General features: G+C 39.5%; 2 protein-coding genes across 2 annotated transcripts in view; one reads left to right on the top strand and one right to left on the bottom strand.

Moving 5' to 3' along the window:
* Nucleotides 1–16,729, top strand: part of loxl2a (lysyl oxidase-like 2a) — a 30,253-nt gene extending 13,524 nt beyond the window's left edge. Inside the window, exons 4-14 of the mRNA XM_056386153.1 lie at nt 1,201–1,409; nt 4,299–4,515; nt 5,535–5,718; nt 7,817–7,968; nt 8,055–8,222; nt 10,727–10,892; nt 11,022–11,262; nt 11,503–11,618; nt 11,770–11,906; nt 12,344–12,455; nt 15,406–16,729. Of these exons, the coding sequence (XP_056242128.1) occupies nt 1,201–1,409; nt 4,299–4,515; nt 5,535–5,718; nt 7,817–7,968; nt 8,055–8,222; nt 10,727–10,892; nt 11,022–11,262; nt 11,503–11,618; nt 11,770–11,906; nt 12,344–12,455; nt 15,406–15,476 (1,773 nt within the window). The 3' untranslated portion in view covers nt 15,477–16,729. The remainder of the gene's footprint in view (nt 1–1,200; nt 1,410–4,298; nt 4,516–5,534; nt 5,719–7,816; nt 7,969–8,054; nt 8,223–10,726; nt 10,893–11,021; nt 11,263–11,502; nt 11,619–11,769; nt 11,907–12,343; nt 12,456–15,405) is intronic.
* Nucleotides 13,664–20,845, bottom strand: r3hcc1 (R3H domain and coiled-coil containing 1). The gene is made up of 8 exons (XM_056386164.1): nt 20,207–20,845; nt 19,388–19,525; nt 18,388–18,970; nt 18,010–18,185; nt 17,627–17,697; nt 17,439–17,534; nt 17,138–17,277; nt 13,664–15,077 (listed from the first exon to the last, which is right to left on the bottom strand). The coding sequence occupies exons 1-7, from the start codon at nt 20,323–20,325 to the stop codon at nt 17,168–17,170; spliced, it is 1,293 nt and encodes a 430-aa protein (XP_056242139.1). The 5' UTR covers nt 20,326–20,845; the 3' UTR covers nt 13,664–15,077; nt 17,138–17,167.
* Between the last annotated feature and the right edge of the window lie 107 nt (nt 20,846–20,952).

Here is a 20,952-nt window from a genome sequence, read left to right as displayed (position 1 = left end):
TCCAACCAAACCTGTCAGCCAATGGCTTGCTTCTTTAACCTCATGATTCAAAATTAGAGCAGAGAAACTTATCACTGTTTTCTTATCAATCATGAAATTCAAGATGCAAGTTGAAAAGTCTTTGAAAAGACTTTTGGCCCAGATCCCCTTCACCTTCACCCCTTAGGGAAAAGACTAGTGTTTCTGCTTTTGTACTCTACTAGTTCATTTCAGCTTCTTGGCTTACTTTGCAAAAGTAAAAATAATGACAATGATGTATTTAATTTCATCTTTGAATATCGAGTAACCTTTCAACACCTTTCAACATGTTTGAATCAGCCATGAATTACCAATTGTTCACTTTAAGTTTTTTTTGGCAGGTGAAACTAAAACACTGTTAGCAGGATTTGACAGATCTCTGCTGTGATGTATGTTGTCCACTAATTCCCTCCCGGCCCTTAAAGCTCCTGTCTAAACTCTGAAGACGTAACAAAGATGGAGGAAAAATTCCAGACATTCATCCGACCTGCTAAGGCCTCTCACTCATACTTAACAAGTTTAAACAAAGATTTCATCCCCAGATTTTTTAACTTGACTTTTCAAACATATGTGCTAATTGTGCAGTCCCTAAAAATTTTCCTGAAAAACTTTTGTATTTGTTAAAAATGTGATTGTTCTTTATGACTCACAGGCTGTGTAGTATTTACAATATATCGAATGGAACAGTTATATGTGAAGTCCAAGTATAAATAAATTCTTGTTCTTTTCTTTTATAAAGATTATACTCACTACTTATTATTATAGCCATGATAACCATGCTAAAATATGCTAATTAGCACTAAATGCAAAGTACAGCTGAGGCTGATGGTAATGCTTTTAGTTCTGCAGGTCATAGTGGTAAGTAAGTATTGGCCAAATGAAAATGTTTGACATGATGATAGCGATCGATAACATGTCAAGTGATCACCAAAGGGATCACAGTTCATCCTGCAGGGGACATGAATGTGTGTACCAAATGTCACAGCAAGAGTTGTTCAGACATTTCACTTAAAACTACAAATGTCAATCAGACCCTAAAAGACATAAGTGGCCATCGTATCCTTTTGAGCGGCCTACGTTCAGCACAGTTGTCCCCAGATGGACTAAAGTCTACTTTCAGGGGTCAAATTTGTATGTATTATCTGTGTGTAAATGGAACATTTTCTCTGTTCTGTGTCCCAGGGTTTGACAGTGCAGGTGGAGGATGTGAGGATCAGGGCCACGTATTCTCACAGGAAAAGGATTCCCATCACTGAGGGCTTTTTGGAGGTGAAAGATGGAGGCAAGTGGAGACAGATCTGTAACGAGGAGTGGACAGAGATGAACAGCAGGGTCATCTGTGGCATGTATGGCTTCCCCGGGGAGAAGCGCTTCAATACCCGACCCTACAAGTGAGTAATGGTGCTGTGGCGGCAGCAGGGTTTAAATAAGGCCAAATTGATATAATGAAAGTCTTCACATGAGTTAAATTCTAACATAAACATTTAGCTGAGTTAATTGCAGCTTAGGTTATGGGAATATAGCAGTGTTACATAACACTGAATCTGTGTAAAGTCACACGCGTGGCAAACATGTTATCATTTGAGGTACGCCGCACATTCCTTTATCATATAAACACGTTCATGTGTTAAAACGCTGCATTTCCTGTAGTGGCCTTTTAGGTCTAAGTCTATTTAGAAATGTTGTACCATACCAGACTGATGTTAGGAAAAATGACATAACCAAGTTTGTTTACAGTAGTCATCGGTCAACCCTTCATCCACTTTGCAGACTGAGATTAAACAGACATGGCCTGGAGAATGTTGACAAGAAGCCAGACACTGCTTTAGGAAGTCTTAGAGGATGAAGGATGGGCCTTGCTGGGAAAAAACAGAGTGCAGTGCACTGTGAAACAATGGCTCTTTTGGCAGTGGCCATTCTTAAATGTCAATCTGTACTCAATATGAAGCCTAACACAAAGCCAGCCACTTCCTGGAACACTTTGTGTCTAATCATTTTTATCTGTTACCAAGGGATGTGAAGTTCAAAACAAAGCAGATGCTCTTGCTGTACATGAAAAAATAATCACATGTTCATCTGGTGAATGCATGAGGTATGAATCCAAGAATCAAATAATTTAAGAAATAAACATAGTCTTGGATGGTTTGGTTTTAAGTGTTTACACGCATAAATGGACATGAGTTCATGTTTTCAAATCATAGTCGAATCTGTTGATTATGCAAATCCAGGCAGTGTTAGTCTGTACATTCATCTGAAAGGAACTACAGTCCAGCCACAGTCAAACCAAGACCAGACAGACAGCAGAAAAACATTTATTTACAAATACTTCAAATACTTCGTCAATGTGATGGTCATGTTTAATGTGGTACGTTTGCACCTGGATCTTCACATTTATTTTAAATGTGTCTATTGTTATAGCTCTGGCAGACACGATCTCAGCTGATTTTATGTTAATCTTACATATAAATGCAGGAAGAAGGAGTAGAAGTATAAGACACATAAAACCAGTAATGGTTACTTTGTTTTTTGTTAATCACTTAGGATCAAAAAGCGTGCGTGGTTTTAAAGTGCGCAATGCTGCTGTGGTCTCACGTGGTTCACTGTTTTACAGAGGTGAAAGATCACAATCAATCTGCCTTTTGTCTGGAACAACAAAAGGCAGTTCTATTCACCCAATGTGCCCATAACAGTCCAGCAAAATTAAAACCGCTCAGTCAAATTTGGCATTTCTTCAAATTTCACAGACCACAAATTGTTCTTGTATTTAAACAGACTTTGGGCTTCATTCTGTCCACAGCATCTGGACAAGCTGTGGGACCTGAAAGGTTGTAAATGTAGCTCATGTTGGTTTCATTACATGGTCATTCTCCTCAAAGGTTCAGACCTGCTTAGAGGTCCACTGTTGTCGGGTTCCTCAGTGACTCTTAGTCAATGACTTCTATTCAAGGATGGGGTCGTGAGAATGTTAAGGTATCTCCACAACAATACCTCCACTGTGCTTCTCGGTATAGGATGGGCGTTGTTGAAGTCCTCACACAAAACAAATAAATCTCATAAAACAGCGCCATATTATTTTAGTAAAGTGTGAGAAAGAACAATAAAACATTTTATGTGCTCTTCCACAACAGAAGCAAAACTGTAGGTGATGTAGATAAAAGCTGTTTTAGAAGAACTTACGCTACTGCCAACTGTTTTCCAAACCAAACCGCCGCTTTCTTATTTTACTGAAGGTGTTTGTCGTTTCTGTGAATTTCAGAAACTTACTATAGAATCTGTCGAAAATTCCTCGTAGTTACAGTCACAGTTATGTCATTGCTGTCATCAACTCTTCTTTGCTGACATGAATCTTAAAAGTGCAGAGCAGCTCAGTGATGATTGAGTGTTCGATTTCCCTCACCAGTACAAAGTGGAACACACTTCTAAACAGTCTTTGCAACAGCATTACCATGCAACGGTGACATAACATAAAATAACAAAGACCGACAAATTATTGACTGTGATGGGTCGATGTGTCTCTGAAGCAAGATTCAAGTCTGCAGGTTTCGGCATGAACATATATATATGACAATTTAAATTTCCCTCAGTAAACTCTCCACCTTGAAAGACTGGCTAACAGCTATCAGGGACTGAATCTTGAGTCTTGAGACAAAACACAAGTCCAAGGCCCTGAGAGCATTTTTGAGAGAATAAAACAGTGTATTTATCCTTTTAAAAAAAATCATGTTTTTGTCTCCCCCCACCTCGAATCTAAATCAAGATAACTCTTCATAACTCACCATTCACAACCGTGAGTCACTCTTCTGTGTCTGGGCTCCAGCTGCTGGACTGTTAACTAAGACGTGACGTTGGTCTATAGACTGTATATAAAAAGCGTAGGTCACACATCACACCAGTGTTGGCCAACCTACATTGTTTACCCACAGAGCGCAGAGTTGACTTGAACTGATTTAATTGCCCATAAAGCAGCTGACCCCACTTTAAAACCAAAGGTGACTGTGCTTTTGCAGATGTGGTCCCCCACCCTCTGGTGGTGATTGCCCTCTGTGTAGCTTTTAATGTTTTTATATTGTTATTTCCTGTTTTTAACCATGTATTTGTCTTCAATGTTGAAAGGTTAAAAAAAAGGTGGTCATGCTTCATTCATTCGTCTTAAAACCTCTAACCATCTAAAACTTATGTAAACTAACACAAATGACCACAAATAACGTACACTATAAACTATATGTTGCAATAAATAACTATAAGTTGCCTATGGCCCTGTCATTTCATTGCCTTCTCAGATTGCTGTCCAATCGTCGTAAGAAGAACTACTGGGGTTTCTCTGTCAACTGCACAGGCAACGAGGCCAACTTGTGCGATTGTAAACTGGGCGGGGAGGTAGAGCTGAAGGGCAACAACACCTGTGGACAGGGCATGCCTGTAGTGATCAGTTGTGTGCCTGGACGTGCCTTTGCTCCCAGCGTCAGCGTCGGCTTCAGGAAGGCCTACAGGGTGGAGGTAGGTCAGATCATACAGCACCGTCACTGCAAGAGAGACAGAGAGTGGATGTGAGAGGAAGCATTTTGAATCCTGCCAATACTCTTGGACAAGACACTGGCCTCAAGCTGGGCTACTTTCTTGTTGCTCGGTGGTACCTAGTTATGTAAATTTTTTACAATGAGTCAGAGGCCAAATACGCCCCTTGGCCACCATAAAGTAAAATTTATTTGTTAGTAACCCAAACAATCAGATGGTTCCCAGAATAATCCCTTAGTCTACGATGATCTCAGCTCATTTTCTGAGCCTCCTGGAACTAAAACCTTTCCCATCTATCCTGATGTAATATAATCAGCAGCAGGGTTGTTCCTCGAGTTAACCTGACATTGCACAGAAGAACTGTAAACTGAAAAATATCCCTGACACTTCAACAAGTCAGTTTGTGGTACCTTATGGCTGACATTAGTCTCTGTGAGGGAAATTGGACATATTGCAGATATTTTTGTTTGTTCTGAATTAGACTCCATTGATTTATCATTAAGTTTAAAGAAAGTCATAAATGTCCAATTCACTATCTGTTTGGTTTGTAAATACAGTATGTTACTACATCATTGCATTATATAATAAGAAGCAAAAACACTTTTAAGGTAAATAGAGTTCAGTAAGTACAAGATAGATCATCCAATAAGCAATTCTTGACTCTTGTCCAGCTCTGGATTACAACATTTTGCTGCTTATTAATGAAGTGGCCCTGTAGTCAAGCATCTGGAAACATTTGAATGGATGAATGAACATCTGTTAAGTAAACTATCAAATTATTAGTGTTTCCTCTTGGTGTTTATTGATTATTACTTAAGGTATTCTCGAGGTGATACCTACAGTATTTGGTAACCCATTATAATGTATAGTATAATCCAATATAACTTAAGTAAATAAATCACATTAATTCAAAACTCTTCAACTGATGTAGACTTTAACTATAACCATTTGCAAGACTGTAATTTTCACTAATATTAGTTTTTGGTGGGCTGTTTCCATAGCAACCATTGGTGCGTCTAAGAGGCGGAGCTATGATAGGCGAGGGGCGAGTGGAGGTGTTGAAGAACGGCGAGTGGGGTACAGTGTGTGATGACAACTGGAACATTCGAGCTGCCACTGTTGTTTGTCGAGAACTGGGATTCGGAAGCGCCAAAGAGGCTCTGACAGGTGCCCGACTGGGGCAAGGTAGGTTCTACTACAGATTAGTCACTTTATAACATAGTACTACTATTTATGTGGGTACAATAACATGGAGTTGGATTAAATAATAATAATGATAATAATAATAACAATAATAATAAAAATATAAACTCCTTTTGGACTGGGGAGTCCTAAAATAATTATTTAAATGAATATTCTATTAATTTATAATGTAACTCTTATATAAATAAATGTATTTAATTTAATTGTAATTAAAGAGCAAATTAACACACAGTTTTAGTTTGAACAAACTGCCTTCACAAAAAAAGAAATGCCAAACATTATGTTTGAGGTAATTCAGGAACAGTTTCTCTATTACATTCAGTACATACCTTAACTTCAAAATTCACTTATTCACTTATCACTTATGCTACAGGTTATTTAAAATGAAAAAATCAAAATAAATAAAAATCAGCCAATACATTGTCATCAGATCTTTAAACAGGGCCTAAAAAATCCAATATTAGTCAGTCTTAAGAAGAGATTACGTAAGTATTGTGACATTCTGACTGCACTAAAACGTGGAGACCACAGTCACAACTCTCACCCATACAGGTAGACTGTAACTGTTCCTCCAGATATTCAGGGATCATCTTGAGATAGTGTTAAACTTAAATGCTTTAGCTTTCATTACATTTCACATTTACAGCACCATCAATCAACAAGCGGCCCAACATAACATCAGGAAGAACTCATTCCCAGCTGTGAAAATGAAAGGTGTGGACTGAAACCAGAGACCTCCACCTCCACCTTATCTTTGGCCTCTGTATCACCACCTGTTTGTGTCTCACTTCAATCAGTCTAGACCTTAAGTCAGCACATAAATGCATTTGGGAATATATGGAGTAGCACATCAATGTTTATTCTTTGACCAAAGAACCCGATTTTGTGAAATGCAATATACTTCAGCATTATAAGAAACATATGTTCATTGGAACAGTCGTCCTCTCCTCTGCCATATTCTTACAGCAAAACACACAAGTGCACAAAATGTTCCAGCAAAGAAAAACAGTCTTTATGGATTTCAGAGGAGGAATTCTTTGTTGGAGAGTCTTCAAGGTTATTTGAGGGATTTTTTTTTTTTTTTTATGAGTTGACCACTGGATCCAAAAATGGTACCACACACAGACAGTAGACTTGAAATAGCGGATTGTGTTTGTTTTTAGAAGTCGTTGGAGTAGGCTAAACAAGGAAGACAATAAAAATGAAATGACGCTAGAAGGTGATTCCTGGACTTGCATGGGAGACAAAGAAAATGTACCACTTAGGAAATTCTATCAGTTTTTCTTTTTTAGTATACAACATGTACGTAATATTTATTTTTACAAATGTAACTTTATATCTTTTTTCACTGATAGTATTTGACCCACAGCAAGTTTCTGTGTCATGCAAATTCAAGTTAAATATTTTATTTATTTAATCTCTTATAATCATCATCGTCAGACATGGAAATTGACTGTGTGTTTACAACAGCACTGTGTTCTTCCCGTTGTTAATTTATTTTTCTCCAGTGACTGCCAGTCCGTCTCAGTCTTAGACTGAAATTTCAGAGCTAACATCACTAGAGACATTCCAGCTCAGTCACGTGGGAAGAAAACTGGCATGGAAGAAGTAGTCGCACATGTTATTGTGGAAAAACCATTTCAGATTACTTTTTTTAGTTTGAAAAAAATAAAAGATGCAGAGAGAGTTTCTTTTTTTTTTTTTTTTAAAGGCCTCAAGTGTCTCGTTTTCATTTGTCATAGTTGACTTCTTGTTTCCTTGTGATTCTAGGAAACAGGATGAAATGTTACATCTGTCTTCGGACAGAGTTGTTCTAACAAAACACTCAGGGAGGCGGGGCTACTGCTGTTTTACTCAGGAACACGGCTGTACTGGCTTGTGTATCCTAAAATTATGTGTAGTCCAAAGATCAAATTTCCTTTATCCAGTAATGAAAATAGATGACACTCCTAAGACTATTTTCTGTTCCATTATGGACATGGTGACTGCTCCAGCCTGTTTTTAGTCAAAATAACCTTAGTAAAGTTCAACAAATTGAAGATATTCAATGTGCCTGTGTGTTGGGTTTGTTTCCCTATAGGGATCGGGCCGGTCCACATGAATGAGGTGGAGTGCTCTGGGTTTGAAAAGTCACTGACTGAGTGCCACTTCAACCGTGACTCTCTGGGCTGCAGCCACGAGGAAGACGCAGCTGTCAGGTGTAATGTTCCTGCCATGGGTTTTCACAACAGAGTGAGTAACTCCATCTACGATGTAAAATAAAAACAATTTTTATTTACATAGCACTGCAAGACACATTTGTCTATCTCTGTCCTCAGCTTCGGTTAAGCGGTGGCCGCAACCCCTATGAGGGCCGTGTGGAGGTCCTGGCAGAGAAGAACGGCTCTCTGGTGTGGGGCGCGGTGTGCAGTGAAAGCTGGGGGACCATGGAGGCCATGGTAGTGTGCAGACAGCTGGGCTTGGGCTTTGCCAGCCACGCTTTCCAGGTAAGGTCTCTGGAATAAAATTTCTCCCTCTCCGCGCACTTCCATCAAATCATTTTTAAGATGAGCTTATCTTTACTGCGCAGGCTTCAGCATAAAGGAGGTGGTCCGGGGTGCAGTTTGTTTGTGGCCACGTTATTTTCATTTATAAAATTGTCCCTCAAGTCACTAAACCACGTAGTGCCACATACTGTATGTGTGGGATTGGCTACTATGACGTTATGTAGGATGCCAAGGTTCAAACTGTTCGGCAAGCCAGCTTGCTGAATAGTGATAAACATAGTAAACTGATGCTGAACTGTTTATGTTTATCACCAATATATGCGTAGGCTATATAGAGTTAATGTGAAGTAGATGTAAATTTACCTTATTGACCAGGTTAAATTGGTAAAATGGAAAGAAAAACACGTATACACACGTACAGACCCAGCTCATGCCCCTGCTCTTTCAACTTTCCTTTTCCTCACATGGCACCACCGTAACAAAGTGAGATTCATTTATAGCATTTTTTACAATTTGTTGAAAATAAGTCTGTGTTATTAGATTCTTTGAGTTGGACTTGAATTTGAGATTGCACGTTGCGATATGAACGTTACAACATGTGTAATATGGACAAGATTAAATCAGTCTGGTAGAGCTACTACCCATGTCTGTATGTGTGCACGTGTGTGTGTGTGTGTGTGTGTGTGTGTGTGTGTGTGTGTGTGTGTGTGTGTGTGTGTCAGGGGATGCTATTAACTCTCACTCTAACAAGCTTGAGCTTTATTGATCCCAGAGGGCAAAACAAAGATGCCGTTTGCGTGGAAACAACACAAACAGGCAGTCAGCACAGAATGCAGGTCTGCCATTTTTAACCTATGACACAAAATAGCGTTGAGCTTCTCAGCGGGAGTGATGGGGAAAGCCTCGACTTCATGTTTGAAGTTTAGTGGACCCTCCAACAGTAAAGCCCCTGGCATGACTTGGCAGCGTCACAGTCCTGTCCTGCTTACGTTTCCCCTCTTGCTTTTTAAAGGAGAAACGTGTGCTCCTTTTATCTCATGAGGTGAGAGTCTGGTAAAGAGGAAGACCCCTGCTTGTGTTCTTATGTTTTTTTCTATTTTAAGGCAGAAACCAGTGGGGCATTTGTGGTTTAAGATTATATAGGTCTGGAAAGTATGTGTGAATCATTGGGACTTGCCCTGATAGCGGCAGGGGGTTTTATGAGTGGAACTTGGACCGGGTCTGGCGGAGGCTGTTTATCTGACTATGCTCTGTTTGGGACAATTACATGTGATTCACTTCTAATGGAGCAACACATAAACATGTCATCATCTGTTCGCTGTCACTGCTCGAGCACTGGCCCTCAAGTCAAGTACAAGTCAACAAGTCTACTTTGATTACAAGTAGTTTTTTTTCACTTTATCAAAGAGTAATTCTGTGCCAAGTCAAATAATCGGGTCAAGGTATCGTAATAACAAGTCTCTTTGCCACCACATACAGTTGCCATTGCATAAGAGTTCTCATGTTAACGGCAGGTTTAGGAGTAATAAATGTCTCCTCTTTGTTATCATAGCAGTGCAGGGAATCAGTTTCTCCAGAGACTCTTTCCTGTCTGACTTTTAAATGCTTCTGCAGGCAAATCCCACAACCAGATGGAACAAATGACACAGAGCTTAAACTATACAGCTGTATGTCTGTCCCTCTTCTCAACCCACCAGCAAGTACTCCCACATCCATATCTTTTTTCCATAGCTCAGTTTCTCATGAATCCTCCACTTCCTTGGAAGATGACGGAAAGTATGAGTTTCTTCTACAGAAGGTTTCCCCATGGTCTGCAAAATGTTGCAATAAGGCTGAGTCAGAACTGTTGAGGACAAGCGAGCACCCCTCGCTGTGTGTGTGATGTGTGATATACCCTTTGATTAGATTTGCCTTGTGGGACAACTGGGATAATGTGACCTGCAAATTAAATACAGAAGGAAAATTAAGATAATGTCTCAGTTCAATACCGTCCCACACACATCTTCTTTTCCACAACAGTTTAATTAGCAGCACAATCTTCATTTGCTTGTTTCCAGCTGTGAAATTATGTAACAGAGCTATGGACTTAAGACTGAGATTTAAAGAATTAGTTTGACATTATGGAAAACTCCGTTCTTTGCTTTTTTGCCAAGAGTTAGATGATTAGATTGATCATGTCCGTACGCTACATATGAAGCTACAGCCAGCAGACAGTTATAATATTGTAGCTTAGCACAAAGACTGGCGACGGGGTGAGAAAATCTCACCCATGCACTACGGTGCTACACGAGAGGTACAAACTAGAGTCAGGTTACACTTCAGTTTTTGTGAAGATTGAACAAGTTAAAGGTTTTAGGAGGTGGATTTTCTAACCTTTGGACAGAGCCAGGCTCTAACTTGATACTATGAACTATTCACTGAAGTCACGACAAGTCTTTGGAATTTTTTGATTATCATTCAGGTGAATTACCTGTTCTTTCTTTTATGTGCTTTTCTTTATTTAGGAAACATGGTACTGGGAAGGAGATTCCTCATCTAATTCTGTGGTGATGAGTGGAGTGAGATGTTCAGGAACAGAGCTGACTCTGGATCAGTGTCTACATCATGGGAAACACATCGACTGCCCGAAAGGAGGTGGACGTTTCTCTGCTGGGGTCTCATGCACTCAGAGTAAGAAACAGCAAAATATAAATGCTGTATACTGAAGAAGTTTACACGGCTTAAGTGGAGCTTTACTGGATATAAACTTTGTAAAACAGTTTTTTCAAAACCAGTTCCTTGTTACTCTCTCCCTCCCAGCGGCCCCAGACCTGGTGCTCAGCGCTGAGGTTGTAGAGCAAACCACCTACCTGGAGGACAGGCCCATGTACGCGCTGCAGTGTGCCGCAGAGGAGAACTGCCTCTCCAGCAGCGCTGACAAAGCCGACTCCAGCTCCTACCGCCGCCTTCTCCGCTTCTCCTCCCGGATCCACAACAACGGACAGTCAGACTTCAGGCCGCGGGCAGCACATCACTCCTGGATTTGGCATGAATGTCACAGGTGAGACCTCATGTTATTCTCAAGTGAAAGTTAAATTCAACACAGTAAATAATTAATTACCAATGTGTAACAGTTCTGAAAATCTCTATATCCTGTTGGCAACCAGGCCTTTCAGCCTGTACTCCTGCTGTAATTGGCTTCTGATAAGAGCATGTTAATGTGGGGTTAGGGGTTAGCTAAAAGAGCTAAAAAGAGGAGGGGAGGTTTCAACATCTATTTTTTTGCCTGTGTCCCTTGTAGACATTACCATAGTATGGAGGTTTTCACCCACTATGACTTGCTGAGTCTGAATGGCACTAAAGTGGCAGAGGGACACAAAGCCAGCTTCTGCCTGGAGGACACCCACTGTGACGAGGGTAAAATATTCATTCATTTTGTTGTCTTTCTTAAGAATATAATACACAAAAAAAGTTAGTATGATTTCTAATATCAAAATATGAATGAACCTGCTTAAAATTGACATTGTTGTTGAATGATGTGATAAAACTCTGCTCTGAATGCTGACAGGTATCCAGAAAAGGTACGAATGTGCGAACTTCGGTTCACAAGGAATCACTGTTGGCTGCTGGGATACCTACAGACATGACATTGATTGTCAGTGGATTGACATCACAGACGTGAAGCCTGGCGACTACATCTTCCAGGTTAGTCTGTTAGCCGTGGTGCATGGTAAAGATCGTCTCATCTGCAGCCAGTGTAGTCTTACAGACCAAACAGACACTTTCCATGTCTCTGCAACTGCTCTGGTTTGGCATTCAGCCTAAGTATACTCTTATTCAGACTTGAAACAAGTGAGCAGGGGTTGGTGGAGGATGCAGATAAGTCTGATGGACTCTAGCTGTTGTAGAAACTACATTTACAAACTCTGACCCCATTACAAAATCATCTTTCTGAAGCAGTTGCAGAAATTCAACTTTTTCTTTTTGAGACACCCTGCCACCCTGTTAGTCTTCTGACAGTTACTAAACCTGTATTATTCTGTCCTTGGTAGTACTCAAAAATTATTTATTAATAGTGTATAAATGTATAAAGGGGAAACATTTTGCTTTCACTTGTTTTAACATGTTTTTTTCTCTTCCAGGTCGTGATAAACCCCAACTATGAGGTTGCCGAATCAGATTACACCAACAACATTATGAAGTGTCGCTCCCGGTATGATGGCCAACGGATATGGACATACAACTGTCGTACAGGTGAGACCATAATCTCCTCCGCATTTGGGTTAAATGATATTAACTACGATCATAAAACATCAAGTTTAAGATATCAAGTTTGGAAAATTAGGCTGAAAATTCAAAACTCAAATATAAGTGTAACGTATTTGACTGCAAAGGATATGAAACCAAATATTAAATGTGATGACTATGTTTCTGTTTGAAACTGAACAAGTTTTTACTTTTCATCTGGTGTAAATGTAAACATCCTCATATTAAAAGTTAATATAATTAACACTGAACACTGTTCAATTTTAAATCCAATGTTCAAACACACAACACAAAGTGTTACTGTCCTAACCCTTTTTTGCTGTATTGTAGAAACTCACCCAGCCCTTTATTAGAAACACCATACTATTTACTGGGTAGGACCTCCCTTTGCTCTCATTGCATAACTTCATTGCTGCTGATTTGTCAGCTGCACATTCATGCTGCCAATTTCCTGCTCTACCACATCCCAAAGGCTTTCTGTTGGATTCAGATCTGGTAACTGGGAAGTCCACTGAATTTCATTGACCTCATTGTCACGTTCAGGAAGCCAGTTTGAGATGACTTTTGCTTGAAGACGCTAAACTGTGTCCAAAAAGGGAAGCACATGGTCAGCAACAATACTAAGATAGGCTGTGGCTTTAAAACCGTGATAGATTGTTATTAAGGGACCCAAAGTGTGCTAGGAAAACATTCCCCACACCATTGCACCACCACCAGCAGACTGTTGACACAAGGCAGGTTGGATCCATTGATTCATGCTGTTAATGGCAAATTCTGACCCAAACATCTGCTGCCTCAGCAGAAACCCAGATTCATCAGACCAGGCTATGTTTTTCCAGTCTTCAACTGTCCAGTTTTGGTGAGCCTGGGCCCACTGCAGCCTCACATTTCTGTTCTTGGCTGACAGGAGTGGAACCTGACGTGACCTTGTGCACTCTAAGATGCAGATTTTCTGCTCACCACAGGTGTAAAGAGTGGTTATATGAGTAACTGTAGCCTTTCTGTCAGCTCCAATTATTCTGGCTGATTCTCCTCTGATTTCCGCTCATCATCAAGGCGTTTCTTTTCACAAAACTGATGTTTGATGTGAACATTAACTGAAGCTCCTGCCCTGAATCTGCATGACTTTAAGCACTGCAGTGCGGCAACATGACTGGCTGATTGGATACTTGCATGAATAAGCAGGTGTACAGGTGTACCTAATAAAGTGCTTGGTGAGTGTATGTTTATTTAAAATGTTACAACACTTTAACTTCTTTTATACAACGTATCATGTCAAAAACCATGTATAGTTTTCATATTTCCATGGGATTGTGCTGCACTTAATGCTACAATCAAGTCCATTCTTCCCTGAAATTAGACAATACTGTAGTTTAGTTAAACTATACAGGTAACCCACATGGCAATGCATAGACATTCCATAGGTAAGTCCTGTCAAACTCAAATCAGGCACAAAAGATCATTTCAGGGAAACAGCCCATTTCAGTTTGACAAAAAAATAAAACACTCATCTTCTTTTACTGAATACAAACGTATACAATTCTCTCTTAATGGCATGTTGTACCCCCTTTACAGAAGCTTGATGTGACAATATGACACAAAGTATCATAACAGTAACATGTACAGAGGCTAAACATTCAAGTTTCCAATTCTCAAACTTTAGTAGATCAAAAACATCTATGTTTTCTGTAATATGGAGTGAGAAACAACTTGCCTCCGAGGCAACAATCCTATGGTAGTTTTTGCTATTTAAAATAAATATTAAGAACAACTGAACATTTTGCAACTTCTTTACAAAAAAATAAAACAAAATTTTAAAATGAACTGAAATATTAGAAAATATCTATCAAGTCCAGTTTAACACTGTTGTTACATGCATTTTTTATTTTATTTTAACTGTGTTTCCCTTAAATGCTGGCTTTTAAAAAGAATAGTGTTTTTTAACAGATCTGCTTCTGTTCATGGATCTACATTACATTTGTCTGTTAGGAGCTTTGCACTCCATATAAAAATCTGTAACTACAGCGCACAATGAAATAGATTTCTTTAACCAAATCCTGAGAATTAATCTGTGAAGGAATTTGAAATTATGTTAGAAAAAAAAATGCTGCTTTATGCAACCAATTATGCAACCAATCCTGGATCGCCTGGTCAAGTAGGAAACAAAAACAACCTGTCTGGAAACTGAACAACCTTGAAACGCACTTTAGTTTCAAGGCAACATGCAATCAAATCAAAACAAGCATAAGAGCTTCTCCAATTTTCCCCAGTGCCCTTTCAGCTATCTGAAATAACGGCTTGAATCAGACTGTTTCATACCTCATTGTTTTTTTTAACACGGATATATCAGTGTCTTATTATTAGTGACCCTAACGGTGAACAACAGGAACCACAACAGTAATGTCCAAAGGTCAGGGGTCAGGTTAAGATACAGAACAACACTTGGTGGTGATACGGTGTCATGTTCGACGACACTTGAGCAGGGTGGATGTTATGTTGTGGGCAGTAAAGCAGGCAAACAGTGGTGGACGTAGGTATAGTCTTGATGATCAGTTACAGGTTTGTGGTCACTGTAAAGCCTGTTCAGAGGCAGACCTCTGCTGGACCTTTCTGTAGAAAACAAAAAGACCGTTAGTTGATATTTTAAAAGGTATCATATCACAACATGGTACAAAATGTACCATTTCCAATATATAGTTTGTAGACAAAAAGTTTGCCATTTCATTTTGAGAAGACTCCACTGTCGATAAATTGCAAATGAAATATTTCTCTAGTTGTGCCATCACGTCATCACATCAGAGGGTTGCTAGGTAATATCAGAATGGCTTGTTTGGACGGTGCATTTTTACTGTTTTAAGTTGAGATTTTTTTGAGATTTGATTTGCATTTTGTTACATAGTATTGTTCTTCATCATCCTCTCCCTGTCTGACCTCACAGGTGGCACAATGAGTTCAGAAACAGAGGAACCATTCCCTGGACTGCTGACCAACCAGCTGTCACACAGGTAGACCCAAGATGGACAACACAGACGCACGGACGTTGGGGAAGCAAATATAAATAATTGACAACCACTAGAGGGGGCTGTACTGCTTTGCTTCCTCAGATCAGTGCTGGATCGATGAGCTCAAAGCTCAACTGGTACAACAGACAATGATTCAATGAGAAAAAAGACCTGCTTGCTTATTAAATGTATTAACCACATTCAGCTGTACAAAAATGTTCTTATCTCTTAGTGTCTCTTGCCTTTGTTGTCAGTGAAATGTAGGTTTTGACCTGGTGCTTAATGGGAGAGATGTCAGGGAGGATTGAAGCCAAATTATTTATTAAATTAACTGTACCAACAGGAACCTTCTCAGCCAAATTTTCAAGCATTTGGAGAAGGCCTCAAATGAAAAAAAAAACATTAGATGAGACCTTCAACTATCGTGTATATACATGTGGTCAGCATTTTGCACAGTATGTTTACTCCCCATCACAATTGAATTGAAAGACAGGTGTATAAATCACATTTGCGTCCACAGTATTAAATAGTAAAAGGCCTTAACTAGAAACCAAGATCAGATGCACTACACAATTATAATTACTGCAGAGAAACAAGCCACAATCTATGGCAACGACACAACTGACAAGACAAATAACTTGTTTTCAGAAGAACTGTGTTTAAGCTTTCTACAAATTATGACAACTTGCAACCACAACTGCAATATAGGCAGTGAAAGTTGGGGTTTATTTTTGCAATTTCTGTCAGAGCTACTCCAGTGCTGAATATAGTGGATTTATTTATGCCAGCAGTTGCTTGGATTTGGTTCCTACAGTGACAATCTGCAATGATTTTCAGTCATAAATTTAAGTCAGAATTAAGCTGAGAGGGAAAGTGCTTTTTGCTTCCAGGATTTTGTGTTCCACATACTTGAGCTCACGTTTGAAAATGTTTTATTTATTGAATATTTTTTTCTTGGTTGTTACAGTAGACACACATTTTCATCTTTATGAAATGCACATCCCCTCAGCTTATTTTTCAGTTTTGTTTAAATTATTACCATCAGGGACTATGATAACATTGTGGATGTACTGTAATAGCCTCAAATGTGTGTGAAAATGCCTCTTCATTGTTTTGTAAATTTGTTTTTTTAATGTAGCAAATTGAATGACCCCTCTTTTTTATAAGGGTACTTGTTGTGGCCTGATTGTTTTTATTTTGTATGCAAGGGTGAATGTGGAAAAGCGTTACGTTGTTTGAAATAAAAGTGGTAAAAGCAGATTCCAGATTATATGATGAACCTTTTTCATAATGTTAAAAGGAACAAAGGATGGAAGACACACAGCAGTAATATGACACTTAAAGGTTCTATTTATTCTGCAATTAGTGGTTTTACATGTGCTGTCTATAGTTTAGTGTTCTGATCACTAGCTTTTAAATAACAATGCTGGTTATAGTTGGACAAAAACCTAACAACAGTGTTATCCAACTAAATGTGATAAGAAACCTAGCACGTGATTAGCTAGAAAAACCACCTTAATTGAAAAGCATGTACAATTCTTTCCTGCCCACAACAAGAAATTCACAGCCACACACAATGGCACACAGGCTGGTTTTCATGTCACAAAAAAGAAAATAATAATCAACAACTCCTCAGCCAACTCCACAGGCTTTGATTAGTCTGTTTACCTGTATATACCAACACTGAAGCACTTCTCCTCAGTAACGCTGCACTCTGCCTCGTCCCGGCAGTCCAAGGGCTCTGGTCACCATCCGCCGGGCAACAGCACAATCTGTCCTGGGACGTTCCTTCACTGGCTGGATAAACTCTGGTGGACAGCACAGAAACAGCCATCTGATCCACGTAATCCAGTGTTACAACAAAAAACTAGTTGCCACACTAAATATTAGACATCATAGAAGGTAAAAAATATTGTTGCTTAAGATATCTCCTAAAACAGCAAGCAAACACGGCAAGTGAAGCTCGTACCTGCTCGTCTAATGGCCTTGCCTTTGGCTTTTTTACTCCCTTCAGACAGTGCTCGTGCCTTAAGCAGTGGGTGGCAGATGGAGAGGGCATGAAGTGCTGCATGTGACAGCAAACAACGCTATATATTAGTACAGTTTCAGTCATATTCATTAGCTGTTAACCTAAAACCCACCTGTGGGAACTCATACCTGCTGACTCACTGGAAAAAACTCCCAGGGCATGTGTGTTGTCCACCCACTTGATCTTCATTCCACCATCACTGAAACACACAGAAGAGCAGATGTTTTTAGTAAATTCTGATTACAGGTTTATCGGCTGGATCAACTGTTTGGGATGATTTTATTTTAATAATGTTGGACATACACCAATAGGATGAGAATGTTTTCCTCCAAGTCTCAATGAGAGTATTTTGTTGCAGCGTAAATACAGAAGAAAAACATGTTGTTTTGCTGATGACTAAACTTAGAAAAAGAGTAAACTTAAATTCAAGGGACTAAAGGACTAAAATACAATCGCTATGAAGACAACCTGAGCTGTGAAAAGGTTTAGGATATTAACTCTCTATTCACACCTGTATTCCGTGAAAGCATCCAGGAGGTCGTCTGTTTTGAACATAGGCGGGAAGTCATAGATCTCGATCACGTGACGGAACTCATCCGCGCTGATGCACACATTCTCATAAATGGAGTAGTCATTGTGGGCGTGCTCAATGGAAAAAGACACTGCCTCTTTCAGATGTGCCTTGATCTGATAGGGAAGAGACAAAATAACTGGTTACAATTTACTGCAAGCGAACATTAAGTACAAAAACACATAAGTGCCAAGCAATGGAATGGAAAATACCTAAAAAATAAGACATGATAATAATATTAATATATGTATATGAAGATTGATATAGAAGTAATAGAAGAACAACCACACCTTCAGAATGAAGTGTTTGCTAACTTACCTCTTCAGTTACATCATCTGTGTCTGTGCTTGTATCTTCTATCTGGGAGCTGTATGGCACACTAGCAAAGTCTTCTTTGTCTTTCACATCCTCCTCCAGAGTCATTTCAGTGAAGCAGGATACAGTCTGGTCCCAAACAAGGGGCTCAGTTTCATGCAGCCTCAGCACCAACTTTTGTCTCTCTTCCTGAGGACAACGTGCTGAACTGTCCGAAATATGGTTGAGGATACCGTCCGTTACACTGGGGGATGATTCCTGTCTGGATGTGGATGAGGGCTTAGTGTTTTCTGAAGTTTCATAACAGGAGCAAGAGTCAGATGAACTGCTGATGTGGCTACAGCCACTAGAGGCTGGACTTGGTTTCTCTTTGTATGCTGTGGGTCCTTGTGAGTTTTGTGAGGACAGTCTCTCCCGAGCTGCTCGTGGCATGTAAAGAGGTTTGTCTGGCCTCTTAGGTCCTCGGCTTCGTGATGGGATTGAAGCTTTAGGCTTAGCAAATCCATCCGTCTCCTCCTTACTTCTTAGAGGCTCTTCACACAAGCTGTTGTTGCTCTCCAAGTCACTGTCTTCCTCGATCTCACCCCTACAGAAAAACCAACATTTGTATTAAAAACCTTCATTGGATTTGCAATTAATTACTAATTTCCGATCAGTTTTAATTACCAGTCTTAGCTACTTTTGTATCCTGCACTAGACAACTACCTGTGATTTTTTTCGAGTCAAGTCAATTTTATATGTATAGCGCCAATTCACAACAGAAGTTATCTCAAGGCACTTAATTTCTTTCAGTCTTATAAGACAACTTCTTAAAAAAACAACAACTGGTAAATTGAATATTTAAGTCCAACATATCATGATTCTATGTATTAACTGTCACCACACCTGATCAGAAGAAATCAGTTTCTATTGCTCATTTTAAAATTGCATACGACCGCAATTAAAATATTGATCAGAGTTTGGCCAGGACTGTGCATTTGATCTACTTATGTACATTCTGTACCTGAGCTCAGAATGGCAGACAACAACCCTGCGACACCAGCTTTCTCCTACTGAGAAGGTGGTGAGCTCTGGTAGGTCTTCTATGGTCCTGTGTATCAAGTATCGCAGTCTGCTGGGTAGACAGGGGAACAGGAGCACGCTGGAGAAAGACAAAGAGGACATGACAACAGACATGGAGAGTAAGAGGTCCATATTGTCTTAGGGCAGTATAAAAGCAATTTTATTTTTAACAACACAAACCTGGCATTGTGGCTTTAATGTCAATGCATATCTTTTTTTTTTTTTTTTTTTTAATTAGGTAGTGTCACTGAGATCATGATATCTTTTGAAAGAAGGTACACCAAAAGAAAAAAGTACAGAAAGAAGAAACAATCACACACATCTCTGTCAAGGTCCAAAATTTAATACTTTAAATCCACCCAATAGGAAGGGATGTTCCACTTTGAAATTCTTTTATAATTCAGTTTATTATATTATGTAAATTACTGGAAGGTAGTAAGAGTTGGCCGGTCCTAGTATCTAATCTGAGGAACGTCTGTAAATAAGAGAGGCAAGTAAGTGTGGTGTCCTCTTCTTGTTTGTTGTTCTTGTTTCAAGTACAAAGTGATTGGTTCTGGGTACAATATTTATCTCCATACCACACACAGGGCACAGAGATTAACTGTGCCATGTTGCTTTAGGGTAGAAAGAGCACAAACAGGATGGTAGATTGCACAATGGTTTCTCTTTCCTCAATAGAAAAAAATTCTTATTCAAATACAAGAAAGCTATTTTTAACTTCAGTTTTTGTGCTACTTATTTCCCATGAGGTGAGCCTTACCTCTTCTGGTTGCTCTTCTGTTGGTATGTTTCCAGCTCATCCATGACATGGTGCACGAATTCATTTTCTTGCTTTGGGAGGTAAATGCCATCGAAACAAGGAAACGCCAGGGTGGACATAAAAGGATGGATCCTGATGACGGTGGGGTTAAGTTAACTTCTTACTGATCTAAGTGGCTGTAACGTTAAAATAAATCCAACTTGAGCCAAATGCAAATTCACTGTGACCTGTAAGCTAGCACCCACGGTAAAGGTCAGCCAAACTAACAATACCTACGTTGGTGAAAGCTAAATAGAAACAGAAAGATAGCTGATTATGTTGTTTTCATTGCTTTCACCACGCGTTGAAAACTCAAGACAAAACTAGCTGACTTTATTTAACGTCAACGTTCGTGTTGAAGCTGTTAGTCTAGCAGGCGTTAGTTACTGCATGTAGTGGCTTCAGTGGGCTTACCGTTGTGGTTTAATGTATTATTTTTGACCTGGGTTTGTTTTAGTGAGATATTCAACCCACACCAGCACAGGTAACAGTGACAGGCAGCAGCGGCTCAGTAGCTAGCTAGCATTGTTTAGCTTCCGGAAGCAGATGTGGGTTTTTTTGTCCGTTCCTTTACAGGCAGCAAGATATCCGTTCTGATTTCTTCATAATAAAAGCGACGGTCCTACAAACCTAGCCAAACAAAAAACAAACAAAAAAAAAAAACCAAGATGTACAGTGGCTCAGAATAAAATAAAGAATAAAAACAG

This window comes from Seriola aureovittata, chromosome 2 (genome assembly GCF_021018895.1).
Source record: "Seriola aureovittata isolate HTS-2021-v1 ecotype China chromosome 2, ASM2101889v1, whole genome shotgun sequence".
Classification (NCBI taxonomy): domain Eukaryota; kingdom Metazoa; phylum Chordata; class Actinopteri; order Carangiformes; family Carangidae; genus Seriola; species Seriola aureovittata.
The sequence above is the reverse complement of the archived record's forward strand: the minus strand, read 5'-3'. Positions and strand labels throughout refer to the sequence as shown.